This window comes from Gopherus flavomarginatus, chromosome 3 (assembly GCF_025201925.1).
Source record: "Gopherus flavomarginatus isolate rGopFla2 chromosome 3, rGopFla2.mat.asm, whole genome shotgun sequence".
NCBI lineage: Eukaryota > Metazoa > Chordata > Testudines > Testudinidae > Gopherus > Gopherus flavomarginatus.
The window spans coordinates 274,785,719-274,797,715 of NC_066619.1; the positions used below are offsets into that span (position 1 = coordinate 274,785,719).

The window sequence follows — 11,997 nt, forward strand, 5'->3', positions numbered from 1 at the left end:
TTTAGACCCAACAGCTCCATGTCTAGAGGTGCCAGGGCCAGCTTGGTGCTGAGTGGCCTGGCTGCCCAACAGCAGGACAAGCAGGGAGAATGTCTGGAGCCCGGAAGTGGTGGCACGGTACGTCCGTGGTGCCCAGCATGGTGCCGTAGGTGGAGCCAGCTCTGCGAGTCAGCCCTGTCCATGAGTTGGTGGTAGAGGGTCCATCCCCAGTGCCTGCATGCAGAGCTAGGGCTGGAGCCAGGGAGTGAGCAAGTGCGATAAAGGGGGAAGAGGTGAGGGTGAAGTGGCTGTGGAGGAGGGAGCCAGACACAGCCAGACTCAGCTGTGTTCCCCAGCAATGCCACCCAGCTTGCAGTGTTGGACTAGATTGATAACTGGTATATTTCTGATATGGGAAATGTAAGAAAGAGTGACTCCAAAACAGACCCCAGGATTTGGCCTGACCATTAGAAATAAATGTGTCTCTCGGCCTGCTTTCTCAGCCCGCTGAGTTTGTGCTAATTGAAACAGGCCTGCCAGTTTGCAAGGTCTGAGCTAATTGTAGAAAAACATTCAGAGACAAAGTTTGTCCTAAAAGTGATAAGATAACATGTTCCAAATGTTTGCTTCTAAACTCAAGCACAAGATTTGTTGTTCCTCCACTTTTACATTTCTATCTTGCTTGTTTTCTTTTCATGTGTGACAAGTGGCACGGCTAGTTTCATTGGAGTCTGTCATGCCCCAATGATTTGAGAATAGTTATGTTAAGTGAAATAGGGTGTGACTGTAAATGTACGTTTGAATGAGTAATAAAAGCTTGAAGTGCCAGCCTAATAAATAATAACTACCCAGGAACATTAAGCTGCAGAATGCGCAGGATGGAGATAACCAGATGACCCCACAGGCAAACTGGAATCCACCCCCAACTGCCCCAAGGACGAAGGGGCTGAAGAACAAGATAACAACAAGCCATCACTGTTGGGCCATCTGCATGATGAGCTATCACTTCAAACATGAGAACAGTGATTGATTATCACTTCAACCATGAGAGCAGCATGACAAAGCAAACCCTGTAGATTTGAATGAGGATGAAACCCTATAAAGACAGACTCTGAAGACGGAGAACTTTGAGTCTGGTTCTGCAACCACCCTCCAGGAGCATCGGATGCGCATCTGACAAGATCATCCTTTGGCAAGCAGACCCATGCCTTGGAAGAAGATGCTGGAGCTTATGTGTAGGTGACAAAACCAAAACTGTAACTTTACCAAACTGTGGCCGCAACTTTTGAACCAGAAATGGCACAACTTTTTTACAGCCTTTCTGATCAGCGTTTGTAAAGTGCTTTGAGATCCTCAGGTGTCTTGTGCTAAATTGGTGCAGAGGGCCGGCATAGGCCTAACCCCTCCACATCCACCAGGGGGAGGTTAGCGATGCTGGCTGCCCCTCACACCATACAGTAAGATAGGCAAAGTAGTGTGATAGTTGATGTTTTTCTTAATGTCCCAGCTCTGGGAATCACATGATTAGGTGAGAATCTCCACTGTCCTTCAAAATAGGAAGATCCAGTTTCTAGCTCACATGGTTGTGGAGAAAAGTGTGAAAATGTGAAATCCTGAAGGCAAAGAAAAAGCCAATATATATACTTTTAGAAAAAAAAAAGTCATGATATGTTGATCATGAACTCATGATTTGTGAAAGGCCAGGGCTGGCAATTCAGGGATCATGGTTACAAAAAGTTGCACATAGTTTGCACAGCTGAATGCAGTACAGCGTTTTCTCCTTCTGGGTGGGACAGGCTTTGGGAGAGCATTTTCCTGATCATCTGCACACACAGATGATACAATTTTCATGTGCTCATTAGGAGAAGTTTTATTATGTGGCTGTGCTCTGTAGGGGGCTGGACTTTGTTGGCCTGAGACAGGATAGTGAAATTTATCCACGGCATGCTCATTACAGGTCTGACATACTGTCCTGCTGATACATGCTCCTACCCTTGGTGCATTTGGTGAATCTGATGTAGGTGGACTGATGGACAGTGATGGGTAATTGTGAGAATTATTGGTAACTTTGCCTTATGGTTTGGTAAGAGAGACACAGGGGCAGGTTTATATCACAGGCAGCAGGGTGATTCGATATAGCTGCAGCAATCGGTAACTGCCTTGCATGCTGTAGAGAGTGGGAAGGTTTTTGTATTGGTCTGTATCACGGTGAGAAGCACATCATTACCCTTCTGGCAGTAATAATCTCCAGCATCATCTGCTTCTACGCTGCTGATTGTCAATGTGAAATCAGTGCCAGACCCACTGCCGCTGAACCGGGCTGGGACCCCAGACTGGAGGGTGCTAGCGTCGTAGATAAGAAGTTTGGGAGCTTGTCCAGGTTTCTGTTGGTACCAGTTTAAGTAATTGCTAATGCTTGTACTGGCTTTGCAGTTGATAGAGACTCTCCCTCCCACTGGTACTGCCAGAGATTCCGGGGACTGAGTCATCACGGTTTGCCCAGAGGAGTCTGGATGAAGAGAGAGGGTGAAAGGGAATGAACAATGATACAATGCTGAATATGACACATGCTCAGACACTGAAACACAATTTGAATAAATTAATTAAATGGATCAGAGTGGCAGCATTTCTTACATCTGTCACACTGAAAATTACATCTTCAAATTCTTCGTTTTTAATTTCCTACCTTGAATCCAGAGAACCAACAGCCAGAGAAGTGCTGTGTGAGAGATCATCTTGCCTAACAGTAGCTGGAAAGGTTTGTTCATAAACCATACAGTGGAAAATTAAATATTTATATGTGCTCAGTGAGAGAAAAACTATATGCAAAATGCATGTAAATTTACTGCACTTCAGTTTCAACAAAGAGTAATGAATTGTCAGTATTTGGCTTATTTCCTGCTGCTGTTGTATGTTACAATGATGTCACATAGTTCCAGGACTGAGATGGTAGCATAATCAGACCTCTCTGCAGATCTGGTTTCGTGCCCTTGGCGCACACCTCACCATTCTGAGGCAAAGCAGTGATCCAAATGGTTGGCCTCCCCATCAGAGTATTCCTCACACTATCACAAAGGAGTGTCTGTTAGCTTGGGAGCTCTAACCATAGAGGAGTTAAGGAACCTTGGGTCTCATTTTCAGAGGTGCTGAGCCTCTGCATCTCCCATAACAGTGAACGGAAGCTGTGGGTGCTCAGCACCTTGGATAATTAGGCTTTTTCTGCCTATTTGGGGCCTTTGTGAGCTTGGGGGAGACTCTTCATTACTAATGTGGAATGGCTGACTCTGAAACAGCATGTGATCAGAGGTCACAATAATGTCTTCTGTGGCCACCTGACATGGCTGTTCTTTAGCTGGCCATGGTGCAAGGACAGACTGGAGTATTGCAGTAAGAAACTGGATTGCCAGCATGTGCCGGGAGCCAGCTGTTATGCCTCTGCTGGGTGCTGCTTTCCTCCCCTACTATATCAAAGTATCTGTTAAAGAAATCTCCTAACCATAGTATGGTGAGGGGAACTGGAGAAGGAGGGTCAGGTTTGAGGAGGAGCCATTGGTGAGCTCAGGAAAACAAGCAGAGGCAAGGCTGCCAGACAGAGCCTCTGCTTGTAACATTGGCCTCTCAGCATGTTGAACAAAGGGCTCTTCCCTACAGTTCTGTCTGCCTGCTGCAACACTTACTGCTGATGAACACTAATAGCAGGTAGTTTGCTTTGTGGTCAGGCATTTGCACTGTCCTGTCTTAAACTGTTAAGGACCTTAGGCCATTAAGCACCTATTGTCTCTGGATGGTTTATTCACTCCTGAAACTGCTTTGCTGGGCAAAGACAGATCTGTTTTTCTGAGAATATTATTGGATCGCGTGTGTGTGTGTGTGTGTGTGTGTGTCTGCAGCTGTGTTGTGTAGTTCTAAGTATAATGACATCTGTACAGTGCATCAGCTCATGCTGTCTGCTTTGAAACAGGCAACTCTCACTAATGGTTTAAAGGGGACTGTGTGCAAATGACACAGGGGAAAAATGTGTGGTCAATTAGGGTTCAAAATTTTCACTGATAATTGTGTGAGTTATTTGTTGTCGGTTATGTACTTAGAAATGATCATGAATCACATGGGTATTATTGGCCAGGGTGGGTGGGGCAGGTATCCCCAATGGCTGGCCATCCAAAATTTTCACCACTGAATTTAATTAGTCAAAGGACAGCCCAAGCAGGTGTTAATGCATTCCCTCGAGGAATACAGTCCGGTACAGTCTGCTGCATCTCTTTATTGTGATCTGTGTGTCTCCTTTTAATCCTGCAGTTGTACATTTCAATATGCAATGAGTGTTGTGGAGTCAATTTGCCGGCACAGATGTGATAGTACAAATCCCCCATGTTGATGCTTAATTTGGGATTTCAGCACAGGAAAGGGGAACTGATGTTCCTGTGAGTAGATCTGAGCACTCGGATGTGCAGTGTGGGCGTTCCACAGAGGCCCTATTGTTTGTTTGAAAACAGGATCTCCTAATTTAGTCCAGGATGTGTCTGGAACAACCTCTCCCTAGGTCTTGCACATTCTTTTAATGTTTATGTCCGAAGCCCTAATCCCAGCGTCAGCCCCTCTGAGAGGAAAGAGGATTCTATGTTAGAGGGGCAACAGGGCAGCCCCTCTGTTGAGCACTTTAGGCTCAGCCTGGATCCACCTTCTCCTCCTAGGTCAAATACAGCAGAGCTGTTGGAGTGGGAGGCAGAGGGTGATGTGATCCCTTGTCTGTTCTCTTCTCTAGAGCTTCTTATACTGCACTTCTTACTGTAGCACCTTCCAGTAGTGCATGAAGCCATGTCACAACACGTCTGTCACAGATAGTTTGTTCTCTCATTCTCTCCCCAGGGGGGAAATGTGCGGAGTGTCTTGATTGGGTGGTAGATCAGGGTTTTTTGTTTTTAAAATACCGGTTGCTCTGTGGTTACATTGGAGAAGACAAAATGAAAGCAGTGTGCCTTGCACTTGGAGCAGAAGGAAGTGAGGTTTGTGATGGTCCTTAGTTCATGGGGGGAGGAGGTTCATTCCACAGTCTTGGACTACCCTAGGAGATAGCTCTGTCTCCTGCACAGATGAGCTTGAGAGTTCCCATGTGCTAGACGAGTGGATTTGCTGGTCAGCTGGCTCGACAGGACAGGTGAGCATCAGACACTGTACCACGTTCCTGAGATCTGATTGGCTGAGGCAACTGCTTTTAAGCAAAAGAGGGTAAAATTGTAATTTTCATAATAATTTCCAACATAATCTAGCTCTGCTACAGGCTGATTGTTAAATAAAATGGTTGCTTACATCATCATTTTGAAAGTTTTATATAAGAAATCTGTATATAATAAATAACGAACCAAACCTGACATTTTAATGAGAGTATCATAGCTCTAGGGGAAGATACATAACCAGGAGAAAGGGTTGTGTGATGTTACACCCTAATTATTTATGGAAATAAATATGATATGGATCTGGCATAACTGAGATATATTTTGTGCAAGATGGGCCTTGTAATCTATCATTGGAAAGGTTATAATTTACTGAATGTGATTATCCAATTTGTATGCATGTATCATTTCTGTCTCTAAAGTTAGGAATATTGACTATGCAACAATTACAACTGTGTGTGTGTATTTGCGAGACACCCACCAGACAACAGGCCATCAGCCTTGATGGGCTGTTAGGAAGAAACTGACTCTGGAGATAAGTTTCAGAGTAGCAGACCTGTTAGTCTGTATCCGCAAAAAGAACGGGAGTACTTGTGGCACTTTGGAGACTAACAAATTTATTTGACCATAAGCTTTCGTGGGCTACAGCCCACTCCATCGGATGCATAGAATGGAACATATAGATACTACATCTATAATAAGTATACAAGATACTAATCTCTCTCCTTCCTGAGAGGTGTCCTGGGACATAGCTGTGACACTACTAGGTCAGGTGGTCCTGTCACCTGGTACTAAACCCCATCTTGGACTTCTAGTGATTTGCTACTAAAAGGAGAGGAAGGTCAAGACTGGGAAACGAAAGATTCTCGCTTTATGTAAATTCTATTTAAGGCTGGGGAGTAAGGCAAACAGGACTCCCCCTTCACTGCCTTCCCACCCAAGAAGAAAGACTGCAACAAGTACCTGAAGAGACTAAGAAAGTAAGCTGAGGGAAAGGCAAGGACTAAGTTCAGACGTAGACTATGGCTACACTGGTGCTTTACAGCGCTGCAACTTTCTCACTCAGGGGTGTGAAAAAACACCCCCCTGAGCGCAGCAAGTTACGGTGCTGTAAAGCGCCAGTGTAAACAGTGCCCCAGCTGTAAGCTAATCCCCATGGGGAGGTGGAGTACCTGCAGTGCTGGGAGAGCTCTCTCCCAGCGCTGGTGCGCGACCACACTCGCACTTCAAAGCGCTGCCGAGGGAGCGACCTGCGGCAGAGCTTTGAAGTTTCAAGTGTAGCCACGGCCTGAGACAAAGGAGTCTAGTTTGTAAAGAGGAATAACTGGAACTCTCAGGTACAGAAACTCTGCATTCTGCTTAAGTCAACATTTAGAGTGAGAAATTACATTTTGTAACCTGTTTCTTTAGTGAATCAAGCTTAGTTTGCATGTTTTGTTTTATTTGCTTAATAATCTGCTTTGTTCTGTTTGCAATCCCTTATAATCCCTTATCATTTACCTTTTATAGTGAATAAACTTGTTTTTAGTTTATTCCAAAACCCAGTTTGTGCAATTCATATCTGGTGGGGGGTAGGGGACGGAAGCTGTGCACATCTTTCCCCACATTAAGGGAGAGGGCGAATTTTTATGAGCTTGCACTGTGCAGATATTTCTATACAGCGCACAACAGTATTATTTTGGGTTTTACTCCCCAAAGGCGGTGTGCACGTGAGTCCTGGGCAATTTCCTAGCTGAATCTTCCCATAGAAAGTTGCTCACAGATTCTGTTTGATTCTACAGCTGGTGCGACCCTGCCTGTGTGTGTGCTGCCAGAGGCTGGAGAGACTGATTCAGCAATAGACTCATAGACTTTAGTGTCAGAAGGGACCATTATGATCATCTAGTCTGACCTTCTGCGCAATGTAGGCCACAGAATCTCACCCATCCACTCCTGTAACAAACCCCTAACCTATGTCTGAGTTACTGAAGTCCTCAGATTGTGGTTCGAAGACCTCAAGTTGCAGAGAATCCTCCAGCAAGTGACCGGTGCCCCATGCTGCAGAGGAAGGCGAAAAACCTCCAGGGCCTTGGCCAATCTGCCCTGGAGGAAAATTCCTTCCTGACCCCAAATATGGCGATCAGCTAAACCCTGAGCATGTGGGCAAGACTCACCAGCCAGCACCCAGGAAAGAATTCTCTGTAGTAACTCAGATCCCACCCCATCCAACATCCCATCACAGACCACTGATCATATTTACCTGCTGATAATAAAAGATCAATTGCCAAATTAATTGCCAAAATTTAGGCTATCCCATCATACCATCCCCTCCATAAACTTATCAAGCTTAATCTTAAAGCCAGATATGTCTTTTGCCCCCACTACTCCCCTTGGAAGGCTGTTCCAGAACTTCACTCCTCTAATGGAGAGGGAGCTCAGTCTAATAGAGCAGGCAGGCTCGGTGAAACCCCAGTAGCTGAATTGGGTGAGCTAGATGTGCCTTCCACATAATGAGTGTAGAACAAGTGACCAGCACAAAAGACCCTGCACATCGGATGGATGTTTTTGTATTGGTCTGTATCACTGTGAGAGGGTAGCTGTAATACTGCTGGCAGTAATAATCTCCAGCATCATCAACTTCAACACTGCTGATGGTGAATGTGAAATCAGAGCCAGATCCACTGCCACTGAACCGGGCTGGAACACCCGTATCACGGGAAGAGGCTTCATAGATAAGGAGTTTAGGAGCTTTTCCAGATTTCTTTTGGTACCAGGCTATGTCATTAGTAATACCTGAACTGGCTTTGCAACTGATACTAACACTTTCTCCTACACTGACTGATAGGGACTCTGGTGACTGAGTCATCACAATATCTCCGCTGGAGTCTAAAAAGAAAAAGAAATTCTGTGTCTGTCACAATATTTTTAAAAGTAAGTTTCACTTGATTAAATTTACTCGGTATTAAACATACTAGGAATTCTGTGTCACTCCAGATAAACCCATATTTCAAATGCCATATTTTTATTCTTTCTTACCCTGAATCCATAAAAACATCATCATGAAGAAAAGCAGGTTGTGGGAAATCATCTTGACTCCTCTGGGTGACTAGAAGCTGAGAGCCCTGCAGTGAAATCTAAAATGCAACCCGGTAGATTTATAATCCCTGGTCAGAGCAGTGAGGAAATGGCACTCAGGTGTGAAAATGCAAAGAGGGGGAGGTATGTAAATTGTCTCTGAAGACGTTAATTATCTTAGATCATCCCCTCCCAGGGGCGGTTATTAGATAAATAGTGGAGATAAGATTCCTACTGAACTTTTCCATTTTATGTCTTGAGTGTCCAGTTTGAATTGACACTAGTGTTGGGTCTGATTTAGGACAAATGCTGTGACTGTTGTATATCAAATGTTGTGTAATCCAGCTGGGAATATTGTTGGTCCATTTAGTGAATGTGTGTGTGTCTGTGTCTGTCTGCAGATGTGTTGAGTGGTTCCAGATACCACAACATCTATATAATGCATGCAGAGATACAGGGGATAGACTCTAGTTCTCTGCTTTGAAGCAGGCAGCCCTTGTTTCAAGTGAAAGATGCACATGTAACACAAGGGGGGAATATCTAGTCAATAAATGATCAAAGTTTTCACTGATAATTGGGTGAATTCTTTTTTGTTAGTTACACAGTTAAAAACAAGTCAGACTGAGGCTGTAATTGACCAGGAGTGGGTGGGACAGGTATCCCCAATGGGCTCATTATTGACCAGCAGCTTTCACCAAGAGAAGAGAGAAAAAAAAAAAAGCTTTGGTGTACATCCATTCAGCTTGGACTGAGACACAAAGAATTTGTGTTTTCTCTCTCTGAATGTTGAATCTCTCACAGTATCAGTGCCATTGGCATTACTGCACAAGGGGGACCAAAATACAACAATAATAGTGTTCCTAGGGAAAAGGAAATCGGATTGTCCCAGCCTCCAAGTGCTTCAGGAACAGTGTCTTGTCTCACCAGAGACCTTTAGTGTGGTATTAACTCAGCAAAGTCCAAAGCTAACTGCAAAGAATTACACGGGGATCACAAACCTGGGTGACTGGGCAACAAAATGGCAGATGAAATTCAATGCTGATAAATGCAAAGCAATGAGCAATGGAAAACATAATTCCAATTGTATATATAAAATGATGGGGTCTAAATTAGCTGTTACCTCTCAAGAAAGAGATCTTGGAGTCGTTGTGGATGGTTCTTCGTGATAGTTCACTGTGAAGTGGCAGTCAAAAAAAGCTAACAAAATGTTAGGACCCATTAGGAAAGGGATAGAAGATAAGACAGAAAATATCATAATGACAGTATATAAATCCATGATAAGCCCACACCGTGAATACCATCTCCAGGTCCCATGTCAAAAAATATATATTACAACTCGAAAAAGTACAGAGAAGTGCAACACAGATGATTAGGGTTATGGAACAGTTTCCATATAAGGAGAGATTAAAAAGACTTGGACTGTTCATTTTAGAAAAGAGATGACTAAGGGGGGATATGATAAAGGTCTATAAAATCATGACTGGTTTGAAGAAAATAAGGAAGTGTTCTTTACCCCTTCACGTAACACAAGAACCAGCAGTCAACCAAAGACATTAATGGGCAGCAAGTTTAAAACAAACATAAGGAAGTAGTTCTCCACACAACACACAGTTAGTCTGTAGAATGTATTGCCAGGGGATGTTGTGAAAGTCAAAAGTATAACTGGGTTCAAAAAAGAATAAGATAAGTTCATGGAGGATAGGTTCATCAATGGCTTTTAGTCAAGCTGGTCAGGGATGCAACCCCATGCTCTGTGTGTCCCTAAAGCTCTGACTGCCAGAAGCTGGGCCTGGACAACAGGGGATGGATCACTCTAGAAATTGCCCTGTTCTGTTCATTCCCGCTGAAGCATCTGGCACTGGCCTCTATCAGAAGACAGGATACTGGGCTAGATGGTTCATTGGTCTAAGCCAGTGTGGCCGTTCTTATGTTCTTAACTGGATAATATTAAACAAACCTTATGTTGTTTGACTGAAATGTCCATTCCTGAAGTGCTCTGTCTTTTTATTGCCATCTAGTGCTCAGTGACAGAATGGTCCACACACTTTAATCAATCAAAGTAGTGTGCCCAAGCAGGTGTTAGCACGTTTCCTAGGGGAGTGCAGTACTGTGTAGCCTGCTGCATCTCTTTACTGTGATGCGTGTCTCCCCTTTTATGTCACCAGCTGTACATTTCAACAGGCAGTTGATACCATGGAGTCAATTTTCCACCACAGAGCTGTCTTAGTCCAACGCCCACATATTGATGCTCAGTTTGGGATTATTTTTTATGCGGCTTGGACTCTGAGGGGCCAGGATTACTAAGCAAAAACAAAGGGTCCTGAGTGCATGGCCTGGGCTACTACTCCTAAAGGACATATAGAGCTATTACTTTTTGAAACTTAAGATTGGAACTCATTTGTGTGTATATATGTTTACCTGCTTTAATCTTGTAGGTATCTTTCTTATTTCCTTTTCCTAGTTAATAATTTTTTAGCTAGTTTATTATAGGATTGGCTACAAGTGTTGTCTTTGGTGTGAGATCTAAGGTGTGATTGACCTGGAGTAAGTGACTGGTCCTTTGGGACTGGGAGTAACCTGAATATCGTTGTGATTTTTGGCGTAAGGGACCATCTATCACAAAGGTACACTCACCTGAGTGGCAAGATAGAGGGGAGTACCCAAGGGGACTGTCTGTGACTCCATTTTTAGACTGTTCTAGTGCCTGAGGAATTTACACTTGATACGTTCTTGATGAACTCTAAGTATAGAACTCACAGCCAATTTGGGGTTTGTGCCTTGCTTCTTAACGGTCTGCTCTGAGGTTGATATTCATGCTTTTGACCCACTGCTGGACAGTTTGACAATCAAGATTGACTAGTGAGTCATAGGGATAAATTTTAGACAGTAGTTTTCATATTTTTATGATCAAAGATGTTGTGCGTTGTGCAGGCTATTTGTTTAAAAATATTCCCAGGATGAAATACTGAGGTATAATAATTAATATTAACAACTGCAACAGTAATATCAGACAGTGATTACTCCTCAGTACCTGTGCAGCTTCTCAATGCTCTGAAGAAATTCATTCCAATAAAAATGGGTATACTATACTTTTCATGATCCCTTCAGATTAAATCTGACTATAATGCAGCCTAAGTGTTAAGCAAAGTGGATATTTATATCCTGTTTGTCTTAAGTGTTTCATATATGAAATCTTAAATGTTCATAAGGATATGAAAACTGATGGAAACTGCATTTCTATTGGGAGGCTACAGAATAAAAGTAGACACGGTTTGCATTTTTAAATTCATTCTGTTTTCTGGTCATATGAGATTTAACTTCAAAACAATCTAAGGCCAGAAGTGTCTTCCATGCATTAAGTATAAAACAAATGGCCAGGACAATGCACACTGCACAGCATAGGGAAGTTTTTATATTGGTCTGTATCACTGTGAAAGGCCACTCATCATATTGCTGACAATAATAATCTCCTGCATCAACGGCTTCAACCTTGCTGATCGTGAAGGTGAAATCAGTTCCATAGCCACTGCCGCTGAACCGGGCGGGAATCCCTGTGTGATGGTCTGAAGCTTCATCGATAAGAAGCTTAGGAGCTTCTCCGGGTTTCTGATGGTATCAGGCTATGCTATCATAAATGCTCGTACTGGCTTTGCAGAGGATAATAACACTTTCTCCTACAATGACTAAGAGGGATGCTGGTGTCTGAGTCATTGCTATCTCTCCACTGCAGTCTAGAAGTAGAAAGAAAATGCCAATAATAGACAATATTGTGAAATGTACTTTAAATGTACTA

General features: G+C 43.4%; 1 gene segment (V, D, J or C); it reads right to left on the bottom strand.

Annotated features, from left to right (window-relative positions):
* Positions 1-2,090: 2,090 nt before the first annotated feature.
* LOC127047416 (immunoglobulin kappa variable 1-39-like) lies at positions 2,091-2,468 on the bottom strand. The segment is given in 1 exon segment: positions 2,091-2,468. A coding segment is annotated over 1 exon segment (378 nt).
* Positions 2,469-11,997: the final 9,529 nt, after the last annotated feature.